This window comes from Anarhichas minor, unplaced genomic scaffold (genome assembly GCF_050575085.1).
Source record: "Anarhichas minor isolate MPS153535 unplaced genomic scaffold, ASM5057508v1 ptg000094l, whole genome shotgun sequence".
NCBI lineage: Eukaryota > Metazoa > Chordata > Actinopteri > Perciformes > Anarhichadidae > Anarhichas > Anarhichas minor.
In genome coordinates this window covers 41,608-60,695 of record NW_027466540.1, presented here as the reverse complement: position 1 = coordinate 60,695, position 19,088 = coordinate 41,608, and the positions used below count along the sequence as shown (strand labels likewise).

The following is a 19,088-nucleotide window of genomic DNA, read 5'->3' as shown; positions in this document are numbered from 1 at the left end:
TATACATGCAGTTCAGAGAAAGAGTCACTGACTATGTTTTACCACTAGGTGTCCTCCAACTGACATGAACGTCAGCAATGAGAGGGATTACCGAACGGGCGACTGGGCCGAAGCTACTGCTAACATACATACTGCTAATAACATTTATTGTTGGGAAGTAAAAGAGACACAAATTGACCACAGAGAAAAGCAAAACAACCAAAAAAACAACATTCAAAACAACTACGAAGATATGGAAAAAAAAATGTAATTGCAAAACAGTCACAAGAGACACAAAACGACTACAAACAAATGTAAAACAACCACAAAGAAAAGCTAAACGACTACAAAGAGATACAAAGCAAAGAAAAAGAGACACAAAACAGCCAAAGTGACGCAAAATGAGCGCAAAGATATACGAAACAAACAAAACAAACAAAAAAGATACGAACGTTAAAAAAAGAGACACAAAACGACTACAAAAAGAACAATAAACTAATAAAAAAAAGATGCAAAACAACCAAAAAGAGACACAAAACAACTACAAAGAGATGCATAACCTCTCCATGGGAAACCTCAGAAGTACATGTCATGTTGAGGCTCGTGAATGTTGACGCTCGTATACATGTGTGTTACTCTGGAAAGCAAACCACGTGACAGACAGATGAGTGAGCGTCCTCGCAGCACAGTTTTGACCTTTAACATGTGTGGTTGCTTAAAGTGCGTCCTGTCTAAAGGTCCACAGAATATCTGTCACCTCTCCTGGTTGGTATTTCTCTTCTTTGTTGTCTTCTTCCCGTCCTCCTGATGTCTCCTCTTCAACTTGATATCGATGTTTCCCGAACAGTTCAGTGAAATACTCGCTAGGTGGCGATGCAGTTTTAAATATCTGAGTCTGTCAGTGCAGACTATCAGACAGTCCGGTGATGCTATGAAACCACGTTGTGAAGGCCTTTTATGTCCTGCAGTGGTTTCTAAACTGGGAAGCGAGGACTTTCAGCCAACAGGTAGAAATCACCATCTTCATTCCACTAATTGAAGATGTTGAATCCTGCTTCTAAAATCCTAAGAAAATATAAAAATATGAAATATCCTGAAAAAAAATCCTAACTTTACTTTTTTAGATCATTGAAGAGTTCAGCTCCAAAACCCTATTTACACATTTTGGACAACATTAACAGTTTTACTCAGTTTGTAATTACTTTTAAAAAGTATTGTCAACAAGGCGGTTAGGCTTTTATTTTCCCTTTCATTCCTAAAAATACCATTTTACAGATCAATGCTTGAATTATATTCCATTGCATGTATATTATTTTATTTTTTCAATTATATTTATCTTTTAAATATATCTATATTTCTATTGGCACTTAAAGAAAGTAAGAAAATAAGACAAGAAAGACAAAAGATAAGACAAAATATTAACGTATCTGTAAATATAGTTTTGGTCCTTTGTTTGATACTTAATAGTTATAAGTTTTATTTTATTTTTGATTATTTAATGATGATGTATTAATTCTAAAACATGTGTGGTCTTCTTAATGTTTCCTTCTTTCCTGATATTACTGATATTTCTTATATTTTATTTCTCCATCTTATATATTTTACCGTTTTTATTTGTAGGTCATGTAGATTCCTTCATATGTCCATAACGTTATTGTATTTCATGTCACCCTCTCTTTTGCCATTAACAAAACGCTTCCTCAGCTGAGGGCGGGGCCAAGCGGACGCGCGTCCACGTCTCCCTCCCGGCGCGTTCCCGAGCAGCCAGAGCTCAGTGGAGCAGCTCTCCGTGTGAAGTTGATCCTCTCCGGCGGCGTCGTTGGCCGTTTCCTGCAATTTTCTCTCCGCTCCAACATGCGTCTCCTCCCGCGGACATGGGATCTATCTGCCCCGATTGGGAACTAATCGCCGGCTCTGCTGCTGCTGCTCGTGTCCGTGTTCTGGTCTCCTTCAGCCGGGGAAACCCTGCAGAGCGACTCTGAGCCTTTTCCATTGACACCGAGCCGCCGCCCCCCCTTTCCTCTCTTTAATTGCTTCATTTATGGACTGCAGAAGCTCTGAGTGAGAGAGTGTTTTGTGATATTTTCCGTGGACACAGCTGAAGATGGAGACGGTGATGGAGAGGGAGTGCAGCGCGCTGGGGGGGCTTTTCCAGACTGTCATAGGAGACATGAAGGTAGCATCAAGGAATCAATATATATGTTTTAAATAATCAGTGTCACGTGAAATGTTCCCTCTGCTCATCCTGTTGCATCAAAACAAAGAGAGCACATTTTTTTTTTTTATCTGAGATTTCCAGGTTGTTGTCTTTATAATTAATTTGCTAATTATCCAAGAGAGGAGGAGGGGGGAGGAAGGAGGAAGGAGTAAAGTGGGTGTGTTCAGGCTCCGGTGCCTTCATTTTCACAATGTGAACGCCTGCAGCTTTCTCCCAAAAAAAATGCATGTAAACCCATTTTCAAGCTACAGGCTACTCACATTTACACACAATGGGTTTTTATTATTTATGAGAGGGCTGTTCATCACAATCTGATTAAAGGATAATCTGATAAACAGGGCACTTGTAACCCAGAAAAATCTGCTCTGTAAAACATGCTAATGTTAAAAAACAATACAAATCCTAACTCTACCTTTTTAGATGAGAAGGTCAGCTCCAAAACCACATTTATACATTTTGGAAATCAACAGTTTACTCAGTTTGTAATTTGGTACTTTTAAAAAGTAATGTTGAATGTCAACATTTATTTCCCTTTTTATTCTTAAAAATACCATTTCATATCAACAACCTGATTATAGGATGATCTGATGAACGGGGGAACCTGTAACCCAGAAACGTGCTCTGCAAAACATGCTAATCTCCAAAGAAAAGTGCTGAATTCGAGCTGAAAGGATCAGTCGACCAACAGAAAACACAACCTCGTTCTAAATTATGAGGATTTGCTGCTTTTCTTTGTCTCGTATGATGATCGTAAACAAAATGTTTTGAATTGTCGGTTCGAACAAAACAAGCGTTGGAAAGATGTCACTTTGGAAGTTGTGAATTCCCCCCCAAAAAATTGCACCATTCTGACTTTACGATTAGTCGAGATGACGGTTCCTGAACCTGCGTATCGGCCACAGACTGTATACAGGAAGTGGACGTAGTCATCGTGACGTCACCCATTGGTTTGTGGACTGATGTTATGAAGCCTCGAGTTTGGCGATGTCGCTGACGCAATCTTGTTTTATTTGCAACCAGTGAACAGAAATTACCATATGTGGACTGAGGAGGAGTGACGTAGAGACGCCATATACGTCTCTGGTAGAGACCTGTCAATCACTGTGTGGCCCCGCCCTAAAGCATCCCCTGCTTTATGGTCTGTTTGACTCTAAATGGACCATAATGTACTAAATGAACATCATGCTGTATTGAAGAAGACTTGAAACTAGAGATTGAGACCATAAACTCATGTTTACAATGTTTACTGAGGTAATAAATCAAGAGAGAAGTAGAGTCATTTTCTCATAGACTTCTATACAACCAGAGGAGTCGCCCCCTGGTGGACACTAGAGAGAATGCAGCTTTAACACATGAAGCAGCGGCTTCTCTCCTGGTATCGGCAAGTAGCAAACTGATTCCAGTGTGTTTAAAAAAAAAATAATACATATAAAAACATACAGACTAACTTTTTTTTTAGCACTGTTCCGAAGTCAGTTTAAATCTAAATGTCCTTTTAAAATCCTTTTACTTTATGATTTATGGTCATCAATGGAGTATTTGTGTTATAATTTAAATATTCTCTTTATCTTTCCATCAGTCGTTTTAATAGAGACTACAGGTGTGTAGGACTAGTTTGCACATGCTCAGTAGCGATCAGCCAGGATGAACGGATCAGGTAGCGAGTTGTTGTTCCTGTGTGTCGTAAATGAGCTGATGAATGATAAGATAACGTGATGTCAGATCCAGCATCTTACTGCTATGAGCTATTAACGACTCTAACTGGCAGATTAACTGATGATTTTTAATCCTAAATGACATAAAAGACCATTATTAAATCTATTAGCGTTATGTCTTTAAATCAATACATATTGATCAATGGACGTTTTCTTGATTCAATTAAGTTGTTAAGTACAACATATTTGATCCTTATATGTATATATATATATATATATATATATATATGTATATATATATATATATATATATATATATATATATATGTATATATATATATATATATATATATATACATGTGTGTGTGTGTGTATGTATATATATATATATGTACACACACATGTATATATATATATATATATACATGTGTGTGTATGTATATATATATATATGTATATATATATACATATATATATATATATATACGTATATATATACGTGTGTGTATATATATATATATACATATATGTGTGTATATATATATATGTGTGTATATATGTATGTATATGTGTATATGTATGTATATATATATATACATATATGTGTGTATATATATATATGTGTGTATATATGTATGTATATGTGTATATGTGTGTATATATGTATATATATATATATGTATGTATATATATGTATGTATATATATATGTATATATGTGTATGTATATATATAATATATATATATCCTCCCTTTCCTCCTTCTCCTTCTCCCTCATTTCCTTTCTTATTTCAGCATCCTTCGACATCCTTCCTTGTTACTGTTTTGTGCATTGTTTTTCTCTTTCAGTTTGCTTTCGTTTCCTCTTCTTCCTCCTCTCCTTCCTCGTCCTTTGTGTCCTCCCTCGTTGCCCTTCATCTCCTCCTCCACCTCCCTTTTCTCTCCCCCCTCTCTCCCGTCCTTTCTCTGCATCTCCTCAAGTGAGTCTTTCGTCTCTCGTGCGTCTGTTTCATTGACGTTTAGTTTTCATCTCTTCATCCTCTTGCGAGGTGAAAAACACTGTAACGAGCTCCGCCTCTTAAAGATGCACGTTGATGCCAAAAAGGAATCGAATGCTACCACACTTGTTCTTAATTTAGTTTTTCTTGATGTGCATGTTAGGATTCACACCTGCATCTCTAATCTGCTGCATCATGAATGTGAACAGAGAGATGCTTCTAATGTTTTATTCATAAAACGATGACCATATTAAAAGAGCAACTCACTGCTGGTCCACAAGCAGCTCATTTGAACTACTTCTATTCTGTTTGTTCTGAAACAATGCCTCACATTCCATGAGCTCGTCACAATTAACTGTAGCTGTCAGTTAAATGTAGCAGAACGAAGGCTTGTTCTTCAAGAATATAAGGCTTGTTTTTTTATTGTCAACTAATCCCATGAAAAGACTAGAAACGTGTTCATCAACAACAGAAAATGTTGTCATATATATAAAATATATTGAGCATTATTGAAAGTTACGTGGTTTGATTAATACCGAGTTTAATGAGCGAGAAAGTCCACTTAGTGGTGTTCGGGTCAAACAAGCAGGACTTTCACCCAGGAGACCGCTGTTTGTGTCCCGTACGTACCTTACGTTTGTAACGTAGCTTTTACGTAAGAAAGTCGTCGTTCTTTATTTACGCTATCATTTAACACAAACCATGATCTTTTTTTTCTAACCAATCGTTTCACAACGTTAAGCACGTGTCACTGTGCGTTTTTGCAAAAACTTACAATGTCACCATGTTGGTCTCTCAACACTTTTTGACTTCCTGTCTCCCAAACCCATTTATTCTTACTAAAGACGAGTCTTTCCGATCTTTTACTCAAACAAAAAAACAGGAGGAAATAGTGCCTTTGTTGGGGACTACTTTCTGTGGCGGATGAATCCACATTTGGTGCTCTAGTGAGTATTTGTGGCAGCAGGAGGGTTTATGGGATTGAGTCAAAATAAACTACAGTGTGTGTGTTGATGGTGATGAAGGAACAACAGTGAGGCTCACTGAACAAAAATAAATGTAATTCTTATTTCCCTCTTTGATGGCAGACTGTATAATGTGAAATGCACACCTCCCAGCCTGATGTTTAATTCATCCAGGTGACCGTCAGACAGTCAGATGCAGGTCTTCACTTGTTAACATGAACATGTGTAGGTGGAGAGAGGAGACGCCAGTCTGCTGCTTCCAATTGTCTTCTACATGCAGGTTCTGATCCTCATGACTATAGAGATAAACAATGAGGACACATCATAACCGCTGGGTTAATGAAGTGAAGTTTGTCATTAATAATAAGGTAAAAGATTAATGGCACATTTCCACTGCAGGAACTTAACAACTTGTAACACGGGGCTTCTCAAAACATGTAAGAACCTGGTACTAAGTTCCTCCTCGTTTCCACTTTGTATAACAAACGGATGGATAAACGCCATATGCAACACTAAAGGTGGACTGTTTAAAGCATTATGTCTGTCCCATTCTCGTGAAGAACATATAATCTCTCAAATCAAACATCAAATTTGGCACAAATGTCCACTTAAACCCAAAGACTGTGTATCAGAAGTGGACGTAGTCGTCATGAACGTCATCATTCATTTGTGGACTATTGTTTTGAAGCCTCGAGTTTGGTGTTCTGGCCATCGCCATCTTGTTTTTTTGCAACCAGTGAATGAAAGTGACCATATCTGGTAGCGATAGAGACCTGTCAATCACCGTGTAGCCCCGCCCTAAAGCATCCCCTGCTTTATGGTCTGTGTGACTCTAAATGGACCATAATGTACTAAATGAACATCATGCTGTATTGAAGAAGACTTGAAACTAGAGATTGAGACCATAAACTCATGTTTACAATGTTTACTGAGGTAATAAATCAAGAGAGAAGTAGAGTCATTTTCTCATAGACTTCTATACAATCAGAGGATTGTATAGAATTTTACAGGTTGCTAGAAACCTGTAAAATGACCTTAAATCTCTTTTATTTTGTATCATTTTCATTTCCTCACCTGCAGCTCGGCTTCACCTGCAGTCGCCGTGTCGTGTGTGTGCTCTGTGTAAATGTGAGCGTGTCTGTGTGCTGTTCATCATCCACACATCGCTGTGCTGCTGGTTAAATCCTCCACATTTTACTGTCGATCCGTTTAAGTGGAACCGATCTGCATGTTCTCCCCCCCCGGAGGAGAACCGTCGTCTTCTACTGAGAGCCGCTTCACATCTGCCTTACGTTCTGTTTTACTCCTCGTTGAATAGAAACTGAACTGAAGGTTTGGAACATCTGTGAATACATCGAGTGACTCTTTTGTTGCTGGTGAGTAGAAAGTTAACATCATCAATGTTTGATGCAGTCAGTCTTGTAACGGAGCGTGTGATTGGACCACAGGAAGAGAATCTGGAGCCAGAGATTGGTTTACTCGTTGATGGATGCACTTGGGAGATAAAGCTCACATTCTACTTTCCACATATTTCACACAGCCACGAGGGCTGCACCAATTCTGACATCTGCGGTGTTTGTGAAGGGTTTGCACGGATATCTTTGCAAATATCTTTCATGCATCCAAAGAAATGTATAACTGGTTCAGTTGGTACCGGGAGGTTGAGCCCAGATAACGTGTGGATGGATGAGCTGACATGAGATTGATTGCAATGTTATTTTCTGAGATATTCACTGCTATTCAAAATGCGCTCATTTGTATCTCGTTCAAAAGGAGCAGCTTTTCAGCTAAAAGTGAATTTGTAGATAAAGAATTGGTGGATGTGACGCAGCTTGGGACAAAAACCGACTTGCAGGTCTTCCTGTGAGCGTCAGACAGACAGGAAGCAGCGCGCATTGAAGTGAAGTGTGTGAAACGTGTGTGAATCCCGCTGTGACGCTAACTTTAAAAAGAAAACCGTTTAACCTTCGGTTCAGGACCCAGCTGTGACTCTGTGTGTTTTACAGTCATGCCTCTGAGCGTATTAGCTGAATGCTAATCACCATTTATCTCAGACTGAGCCGTCGTCTTAATCACCTCTGAGCTAAAATAATCCTACTCTCTCTTTCTTCCCGGCTGGCTGCTGCGTATCGGTGTCGTCTTGGAAACCTCACGGACAGAGCTGCCGCGCTGGCTTCGTCCGAATGGGTCACTTCTGTTTTTCTGTTTTTTGTGGGCATGTTTATTGGCTTCGACTCGCTCCGATGTGTTTTCACTGTCTGATGTGTGCAGTCTGTCTGATGTTAAGAGGTGGAGTTCACTGTTGAGGGCACGAATACAACAATCATTCACTCACACAATCATGGGTTTGTGAAATAGTCCAAACTCTGCCAACATGTTCATGTGAGGACGTGAGACTCTCACACACCTCGTCCTGTGTGAGGCACAGCTTGTCTGCTTAAGTGGGACGTTGATCTACAGGCAATAAAATAATATTCATCAATTATACTACAATTTGAATATCATAACATTTTAATACAGCTAATTTATTTAGAATATAATGAATTGGCTACTCACTAATTAGGTTCAATAAATGTAATACCGACACCACTGTGATGTCTGTAAGTTCAATTTGAAGCTACACTCAGCAGTCAGTTAGCTTAGCTTAGCATAAAGACTGGAGACGGGGAAAACAGCTAGCCCGGCTCTGTCCAAAGGGAACAAAATCCAAAATGCGCTGTTTTATGGGGGTTTGTGTGTCTTTATGCTAAGCTCTATATATCTATATATATATATATATATATATATATATATATATATATATATATATATATATATATATATATATATATATATATATATATATATATATATATATATATATATATATATATATATATATATATATATATATATATATATATATATATATATATATATATATATATATATATATATATATATATATATATATATAACTTGCAGCAAGAAAACAAATCAGCACATTTCCCAATATATCAAATATATCAAATTCTATTCATCCACCTGCCTGACATTCCTCCAGTGACAAATCCACAAAGATGTGCCCCATTATGTTCTAGATATTTAGGACTAAACATCTCAGTCTGATCCACCCGGAGACCTTTAGAGCAGGTAGATGCTTGGAAAGCCTCACAGGAGGGAAATTAATATTCAGTCGTTTCCTTCAGGCCTTTTTCTTTTCTTTCAACGCCACACACACACACACACACACACACACACTCACACACTGAAGTTTAAAGGAATCCGATTTTCGTTATTATCTCACGTTATCTCTTCCCGTGTTAAAGCCTGTGCAGTCGCTCACAGAGCCAAACAAACAGAGGAAGGATTCCTGGAGGACCGGCAGGCTGCCGCCGCCTCCGGTTGTTGCCACGGTGACAATTTATGTCCTCAGTGACTGATTGATATGAGAGAGAGAGAGAGAGAGAGAGAGAGAGAGAGAGAGAGAGAGAGAGAGAGAGAGAGAGAGAGAGAGAGAGAGAGAGAGAGAGAGAGAGAGAGAGAGAGAGAGAGAGAGAGAGAGAGAGAGAGAGAGAGAGAGAGAGAGAGAGAGAGAGAGAGAGAGAGAGAGAGAGAGAGAGAGAGCTTATATATAAGAGAATTACAAATAATAATACATTTGTGTTGAACGTGAAAGAGAAACATGTTTGGGTGTGGATGCATGTGCACATGTGACCCTCCTCACCCCCCACCAGCAGCGTAACCATAGCAACGGTAGCGAGGCGATGACGCCGGGCATCGCACTCACAAAACCGATCAAGGCTGATGATCCATGCTCAGCTCGGCTCGGCTCGGCTCAGCTCAGCCTGGGCCTGCACCGCGTTAGAGAGGGATGACGATGATGGTGATGACGGTGACAAAGGGCGACGCCCACAGAGTGCAGCTTTCTAGAGGAGCAGATGAAGTCTGTCTCACAATACTCAAACACCACGTGTGTGTTGAACTCCTGAAGAAATCGGCTCGTAGCACGAAGAAGAAATGACCGACGAAATCCACCGTCCTCTGCAGGACGGAGGATTAGGAGCTCTGTAGGTAGAATCTAAAAATAGAGCCGGGGAGGGAGGTTCATAAAGCAAGAAATTTACAAGAAAACAACTTTATTGTGAAGAAATCCTGTATTTAAGTATCTTATATGTGTATCAAAAGTGTGTTTTGAGTCTAGGGTTCTTGTAGTGTTTTTCGAACATGGGTGTAAAGTCCACGCTACCGAATCCACTGAGTTAAAAGATGCCTCAGATGCTTCACTGCAGTATTGAAAAAAGGAAGCCCCACCCGCCCCTGAAAACATCTGGGGACTCCCACTGACATTAGAAGCGCACCCTCAGTTTCTTCTGTCTTTGTGTTTCCCTCCATGCAGCTTTCTGAACACACGTACACCACCGCACTGCAGCGCCTTCGTGTCCGTCTCATGTTAAACCCAGTCTGTGGACTCGCACTGCATTTGCATGTCCTGGTGGGGGGGGGGGGGGGGGTGTTTGGCTTCCTGTGGACATGCTGGGGGTGGGCGGGGGCGTATGGATCGGCGTATTGATCCGTCTCCTTGTTGTCTGTTGGCTCGTTGCTGCATCCGATGCTCAGGATTTATGTGCTTTGGTCAAGCCAGAATGTATTTTACATAAGCGAACTCTGTAATTTAACGTAAATGATTGTGAAAAGAAAAGCAGGTTTCTGTAAACAAATAATTATATTATAGATGATTGGTTTAAGCCCCATAACTGCCAGTGATAGGCTGACCTGATGCATGACCGTATTAAAGGGTTTTTACCAACATAATCAGGTTTTTGGTTCAAGCAACTGCTTAAAATTATAGCAAAACTTTCACAATAATACGATTAAGACTCCATGTTTGTACGTTTGCACATCTCCCTGTGTGATTCGAGCTGTTAAGGAAGACGTTGTTTTGATGTAAATTAACGTATCTTCTCTTTTTCTCCTCAGGGCAGTTATCCTGTCTGGGACGACTTCATCAGCAAGGCCAGCAAGCTGCAGTCACAGCTCAGGTAATGCAAGTTATCCACCAAACACGAGCAAGCGGAGATCTTCACCGCTTTGACAACGCGCAATAAAATAAGTACTGCATGAGTTAATGGCCAATCTATCTCCAATAGTATCAAAATCACACAACCCCAATGTTAAATGTTAAAATGTAAATAAACATTGTCAGCTTCTTTTTGACGTATTGGTCGGTTTTTGTGTGTATTTGCTTTGGTTTTCTGTAGTGCTGCTGAATTTGTATTTCTCCAAGAATTGTTTTCAGCCCTAGTTTTTCTGTTTTTGTAGCCAATCTTTGTTTGTGTTGCCAACTATGTAAATGTGTTTCATTAAATTGCGGTGTGTTAATCTCAGTCTACCGCTGTTAACACAGTTATTATTAATCCTGCATGTGTAACCTCATGTACAATCATAGACCATCGCACAAAGTTTATATTTTGGTTTTCAATGACGAAAGGAAAGAGACAAAACCAAATCTCCAGCAGTGATGTTTATCACTCCAATAAGCAAACTGTTAACATGGAAATGTGTTCACAGCAAATATGAACACACACACACACACACACACACACTAAAGGTTGTGTACGCACACCAACATGCACAAAAAAAACTGCAAAAACACACTTATACATTAATTCATCATAAACAATAACACACATATACCCTCACCCCTTCTGGCCATTAACCACCCACTAACATCTGTCCACACACACACACACACACACACACACACACACGCACAACTCAATTAACCTTGTGTGTGGCTGGCAGAGATTAATGATGCCACCATAAAGTCGTTATCAGTGCGATGGATCAGCAGCAGCCTCCAGAGACTCTGCACTGGGCCAGAGGTCACAGCTGATTACAAACCGTCATCCTCTTCCTCACCAAACACACACACACACACACACACACACACACACACACACACACCAGGGCATCTGCGTCTGAGATTGAAGAGCCATAACATTACTTTCGCACATTATATCCGGTCGTCTACTGTTGATCAGCTGTTTTAACACATTGTTTCATTCAGTGTAACGTTAAAAATGTACCTTAAAACTTGCTTGTATACATGTAAACTCCCACAATTATAAGTGTTCAATGACATGTTAGAGGACGTGATGGCAAACATTTGCTAGAATAGATGCAAATGAGATGAAAATGATATGAAAAGCTGGGTTAAGAAGCTACATTTATACACAACATATTACAGCCCCCCAAAGTGAAACCAAAACATCTGGATTGCCCCCCCGGTGGCCGGCTGTTAGTTTAGGAAGTGCTTGGTTTGATATGCAGTGGCGTTTTCTACGAGCAGAGCACACATTTTAACCATCAAGCTCATTTAGTTGCAAGAATCTAAAATCGTTATCACCATTAATACTCAATTCATTGTTCAGCTCCAAACCTGTCAAAACCCTAAAGATACTAATACTACTTACATTTTGGATCAATTAGGCTATAACATGTCAGAAATAACAAGCCAAAGGTGGCAGAGTCCAAAGTGATGTCTGCAACTTACAGTCTAAGAACCAAAGTGTTTCCAATTTACATAAAACAGACAAAAAAAAAAAACGTTTGAAGAGCTGAAAATGTTTTGATTTTAATAAATGTGTCACATTGACTAATCAATCACAACTGAATCAATATATTCTCTTAGTCAGTGGACAAAAAAAAGGTCGATAAATATTGATGTGTGTGTGATCGCGATAATACTTTGGTTGATTGTTGCATATTTTTAAAAATCCTTCTTCAAAGGATTTCTTCCCTCATCCGAACCTTTACTCTGTTGTGTCTCGTAGGACGACGGTCGTCGCGGTTGCAGCCTTCCTGGACGCCTTTCAGAAAGTGGCCGACATGGCGACCAACAGCCGAGGTAGTGTGTGTGTGTGTGTGTGTGTGTGTGTGTGTGTGTGTGTGTGTGTGTGTGTGTGTGTGTGTGTGTGTGTGTGTGTGTGTGTGTGTGTGTGTGTGTGTGTGTGTGTGTGTGTGTGTGTGTGTGTGTGTGTGTGTGTGTGTGTGTGTGTGTGTTTCCTTCTCTTCAGTGCCTCATATTTGAATAACTCATTTTGTTTTAGTTTCTCTCGAAGCTGTTTTTCCGATCAGAAATTGAATTTCTAGTATTAATTAAATGTAATAAACTGTTGGGCAGGAAGCTTAAAGAGACAGTTTGGATATCCTTTTGAAGTGAAGGGTGTTTCAGGTACTTTGGTTAAAGTTTGTGTTGTTTCATCTCATACATCATCCAGACTTTATGCTGATAAATGACCTCGATAACAAACCAATATACCGATGATGGTGGACTCTTACTTTGTGATCGTCAATCCCCCCGGAAGGTCTAGAATGATCCGTGTTGTCATTGTGGTGAAGCAGTTTGCACGTTTTCTATTGATTTGTACGTTTCCATTATTGACAAATGATCGGAGGTGGCTGTCTTCCCGATCGCCAGACTGGAAACATCGATAGAGTTTACTTCCTGGATTGATTCGATGAAGCAGAAGGATTGACGGGCAGCTCAGTGCTTAAACCTTCATGGCAACCATTCTAAGTAACTCCAGCTCCATGGATTGTCTATTTTGCTTTGGAGAAACTTTACCTTTAAGTGTGTGTGTGTGTGTGTGTGTGTGTGTGTGTGTGTGTGTGTGTGTGTGTGTGTGTGTGTGTGTGTGTGTGTGTGTGTGTGTGTGTGTGTGTGTGTGTGTGTGTGTGTGTGTGTGTGTGTGTGCCCACAGTGGGATGTAGGCCAGCTTCCTGTCGAGTTGACTCGCTGTCACAATGACAACAGTAGCCGAGGAAACTATCAGTCAATGCCGGGATGATTCTAGGGCTCTGGGTCACAGCCGCTCTGTAATTGACTCTGTGTGTGTGTGTGTGGTGCTATAGCTGTTACACCTGGAGCACAGCTAAGTGTAGAATTATTGGTTTCTTTCAGCAACTGTTGGGACAATTAGAGGTTTGTGGAGCCACACCTGATCCCAGACAACCCTTCTTTTTTTAAACTTTATTTAGTATTAAACTATTGTATCAAGTACTAAATGTTTTCACAGTTATGTTGTGCTGACAAATAGTCGCCTGGATTATGTTCACAGTGTGTGAATAAACCCCTACATTTATCTACGGTGTTTGATTTTAGGTATTAATTACTCATTTCTCAATTAGATTTTCAAAAACATTTGACTACCTCACAAAATACATCATGACACAGAATGACAGAAACCATGATGGTAGATTGGTGCGTTTGTAGCTACACCTGCAACAATGAATGAGCTGTAATCTGTAGATAAGCCACAAAATCCTTTTGGATGTTATCGACATAATCATGAACCAGGGAAAAAACCCAACCAGGGGGGTGGATGGGTTTATTTGTAAAATATCTTAAGTTACGTCAGTTTGTCACGTACTTTTTTCGATAGAATTAAAATTTATTGTGCAGCCGCCGAAGAAACTACTTCACAAAAGGTCACAGGCCTAAAAGGTTAGAATGGATTTACTGGATTTCTGAGGCAAATATCAATATTCATTCATTCATTTTTATTAAAAATCACATGTTTTATAAAGGACGTCACAGATATATAGTCTGGCTTAAAAACTTTGTATCTTCGACCTGCAGACAAAGAGTCAAATCTGACAGATGTGTTGAATTATTGAATGAAAATGTCATTCCTACCAGAATACCCCGTCTGATCAGAGAGGAGGAGGAGGAGGAGGAAGAGGAGGGATGAATAGTGAGAAATAAATGGTATGAGCTGAAGGAAAGTGTGTGAAAATTTAGGCCAAAACAGATGAAATGGCAGATTAGAAAGAGACGAGGATGTGAGAGGGAGAGGTAGTAAAAAATGAGAGAGGAGGTAGAGGAGGAAGATGGAGGGCAGATGGCGATGGGGGAAGAGAGCGAGAGAGAGATGATGGAAAAAGATGGATGGAGGGATGAAGGGGGGGGGGGGGGGGGGGGGGGGGGGCTGTTGGCTGTCATGTCCAGCCGGCTGCTGCTGGTGCTCATGGCAACAAGATGGAAATCACTGCAGGATTCAGTTGAGCAAAAGATCCGAAATCTCATCTCATCCAAATATCTCAAATAGTGGCACCTTGTAACCGACCGTGGTCGTGAATCATTCTGCAGATTAAAGTGAGACTCTGAAGGGTCTTTTTTTCAGACTAGTGGAAAGAAAATATAAAAAAATTCACATTTAGGTGTTTTTATTTTACTACTTTGTCTGTTTACGTCTGTAGATTTCTCCTAAATTCAGCAAAAGTCACCATTACATAATGCCTCATTTGCATATTTAAATGAAACATTTCAGAAAACTTGTAATACAATAAATACTCCTCTTAATGTGAGTGATGAAGTGGTGAAGTTTCATGGTGATATCTATGAGTTCATGTGTTCACCTGTAGAGTCTCTAAATGTCTGTAATGTAACTAAACGTCTCTTTAAAGGACGTTTCCTCTAAATGAGTTTGTTCTCAGACTCTGATGATAAATCTCCACTTCAGCAGCTCTTACATTCACCAAACTTCACTCTTTCATTCCTCTCTGTGTGCTGAAGGTTCACACAGAGGGGTTTGTTCACTCATCACTCACACACTCATTTATACATTTATTAATAAAAACATGGAGGAAAGGGATTTTTTTAAAAGACCAAAACGCTGCAGGCGGGTTTATCTGATTTATATTTTGCTACTATATATATATATATATACATATATACATACTGTATATATATATATATTTGAACTCCAGGAACTTTCCAAGAAAACAAACACAATGAAGATAAGATGCAGCGTATCCTCCTCTCTCTCTTTGTGTGTGTGTGTGTGTGTGTGTGTGTGTGTGTGTGTGTGTGTGTGTGTGTGTGTGTGTGTGTGTGTGTGTGTGTGTGTGTGTGTGTGTGTGTGTGTGTGTGTGTGTGTGTGTGTGTGTGTGTGTGTGTGTGTGTGTGTGTGTGTGTGCGTGCGTGCGTCGGTCCACGGTTACCATAGCAACCTGCTGCCGATGAGAATTACGCCCTTAAAGGGCCGGTGAGCGCCGACAACATGTCAACACCTGGTAACTGGGTCGGACAGAGGAGGACGAGGAGGTAGGAGAGTGACAAGAAAGGGAGGACAGGAAGTTCAGGGAGATGAAGGTGTGGGATATGAGGAAGAGGAGGAGGAGGAAGAGGAGGAGAGATACCAAGGAATGAGATGAAAGGGGGGCGGGGTAAAGGAGAAGAGGCAGAAAGGACGGAGGTCGGTTCCTCACCGAGTGAAATGACCCGGAAGTTTCTAAGTGGCCGCGCCGCCATGAAGAAGACAGAAGGAGAGGAAGATATTGGAAGGAAAGGTGAGACTGTGTGAGAGAGGGAGTAAGGAGAGGAAGAGGAGAAAGACGAGATGATAAAGGCTAGTATAAAGGCCGCTAAATCACACACAGGGCGAGCTGTTTTATATATGGATGGATCCAACAAACGCGATCTTTCAGCCAGGAAACCAAAGTTGAAACAAGAACTCCACATTGATGTTTTATTGTCGTAACTTGCAGACTTCTAACAACGCTTCTGTGGTTATTTAAACGCAATCAATTGCTTTTTACTCGTAGTTTTGTCGCCTAAACCTAACTGAGTTTCCTGTGAAGACGGAACTTTACTTTGAAAAGACTGTGTGCATGTAACGAGAGGAAAGGGTGAAGTGTTGCAGACTGTTGTCGGAAAACGCACGAAAAAATGAGGATTCACTTTTCGTAGGATATCATACTACGTTGAAAAATGAGGCACCTCACCTTGAACACGTCCGTAAAGCTTGTGGTGAATCCTTGAAGCCGACGTCCAGATGAGTTTTTTCCACCTGGATCCATCTGCTCTCATTCATTTAACTGCAGTAAACTGAAGTGGACCCCTACTACATTCCCGGGTTAGTCACGTTCTCTCAGGGCTCCGTCTGTAAGAACTACAGTAGCTTACGAGCCACAAAAGGCTGTAAAGGCCAGATGTTGCTGTCGGGGGTTAAAAACGTTCCCAGCATGCCGTGGGGGATTTGTTTGAGCAGCATATGGAGCTGATGTGATGCTGCAGGAGAGGAAAGAAAACTCCCACTGGTCCTCTCACAGCTCCTGAACTGACTCCCAGTAAGAAACCAACTGCAGCATCAACTACAGCATACTGTAACATGAATCCACCATAACTTCACTACATCTGTGATGTAACCGTTTCTTAATTATATGTGAAGTAGTTAAACGTCTCTAAAAACATGGCTGCATAACAGCCGTCGCTCCACCAGATGTTAAGCTCCAGGGATTCAGTCCCATTCAGCCACATGTGTTCGAAAAATACGAGTTCTGTTGAATGGGACTACAGTACCCATGAGCCTCAGCAGCTGCTAAGACACCACATTTACAGAATGCTTGTTCTGATCAGAATCTGACCCAAAGATCAAGTTCATGTTATGCTCACCTCTAACTTCACTCATCAGTAGCAACTAGAAGCAGCACGGTGAGTGGATGTTTCTGACCGCAGTATGTTCTGGGACTTGTAGTTCTCTTCTTTCCTTTCCTTGTCTTGAAGCTTTGACCTTTTTTAAGCCATAGTTGGTCATCGTTTTTATTCTGATGATTCTGTAAAGATCTCTGTGGCGTCTCATAACTTCACGTCGTCTACGGGAGCGAGAAAAAAACAGTCATCACAAGGACGACTGACGTTTAGAGACAGGAAGTGATTTCATGTTGGTGGTTGTAAACGTGTGTGTGTGTGTGTGTGTGTGTGTGTGTGTGTGTGTGTGTGTGTGTGTGTGTGTGTGTGTGTGTGTGTGTGTGTGTGTGTGTGTGTGTGTGTGTGTGTGTGTGTGTGTGTGTGTGTGTGTGTGTGTGTGCGTGCGCGTGCGTGCGTGTCAGCGGCTCACAGATGGCCTCCTTGGGCAGCTTGTCATTTAATGATATCATCTCAGTCGCAGGTGAGTGATGTCATATCTGCAGAGTCCACACGGCAGCGCCTTTTTTAGTGTTTTCATCAAGGTCAGATCAGAGGCTCACACACTAAATATGTAAATGTTTGTGTATATGAATATATATATATATATTTACACAGCTGTTTCTTAAGTACTTAAAGTGAAGTGGTCTTCCACACACAGCCGTGTGCTCTGGTAGAGACCTGTCAATCACCGTGTAGCCCCGCCCTAAAGCATCCCCTGCTTTATGGTCTGTTTGACTCTAAATGGATCATAATGTACTAAATGAACATCATGCTGTATTGAAGAAGACTTGAAACTAGAGATTGAGACCATAAACTCATGTTTACAATGTTTACTGAGGTAATAAATCAAGAGAGAAGTAGAGTCATTTTCTCATAGACTTCTATACAACCAGAGGAGTCGCCCCCTGGTGGACACGAGAGAGAATGCAGCTTTAACACATGAAGCATTGACAGAACCGTAGGTTGCCGTCTGGTACAAACGAGCACCCTCTGGGCTAGACGTCCATTTTTTTGCCAATGACCCCCAATGTCTGTCGAGTCAGGACAATATCAGGCTGATGTTGTGTCATTTAGCTGAGTCGACTTATTGATCTGAACTATTCTATTTATTTTCTCTGTTTGCAGCCTGGTTGGTTGGTTAATTAAGAGATTATTTATACACTCACATGCATGATTTACATTTCATTACAACATACTCTTCTCCGGACGACCTCCATGATGGCGCCATGCAGCCGAGGGTTCTGGGAGATTTGTCATTTTATATCAATGCTAATATTAACAATGTTCATAACCTCACTTAACTGTATACCACTCACACAGTAGCTATGTGCTCACATACTTCAGGGTCCAGTAGGAAACCGGAGCTTCGCTGTGAGTCGCTGCTTTACTTAAAACCCGTCTCACATTTCCTCTGAGCTCCACGCTGAGCTTCTTACTGAGCGTACAGCTGATCAGAAGCTCTGGTGATGTTTCGAAATGTCTTTCCATTCATATCTCTCTCTCTCGCTCGCTCTCTCTCTCTCTCTCGCGCTCTCTCTCGCGCTCGCTCGCTCGCTCGCTCTCTCTCTCTCTCGCTCTCTCGCTCTCTCTCTCGCGCTCGCTCGCTCGCTCTCTCGCTCTCTCGCTCTCGCTCTCTCTCTCTCTCGCTCTCTCGCTCTCGCTCTCTCTCTCGCGCTCGCTCGCTCGCTCGCTCTCTCTCTCTCGCTCTCTCTCTCGCGCTCGCTCTCTCTCTCTCTCTCTCGCTCGCTCGCTCGCTCGCTCTCTCTCTCTCTCTCTCGCTTTCTCGCTCGCTCTCTCTCTCTCTCTCGCTCTCTCGCTC

The 19,088-nt window shown here is 41.0% G+C and overlaps 1 protein-coding gene across 1 annotated transcript in view; it reads left to right on the top strand.

Annotated features, from left to right (window-relative positions):
* The first annotated feature begins 2,083 nt into the window (after positions 1–2,083).
* LOC142939164 (protein MTSS 1-like) overlaps positions 2,084–19,088 on the top strand; it is a 41,979-nt gene continuing 24,974 nt past the window's right edge. The window contains exons 1-3 of the mRNA XM_076082384.1: positions 2,084–2,155; positions 10,774–10,835; positions 12,630–12,703. Of these exons, the coding sequence (XP_075938499.1) occupies positions 2,084–2,155; positions 10,774–10,835; positions 12,630–12,703 (208 nt within the window). The remainder of the gene's footprint in view (positions 2,156–10,773; positions 10,836–12,629; positions 12,704–19,088) is intronic.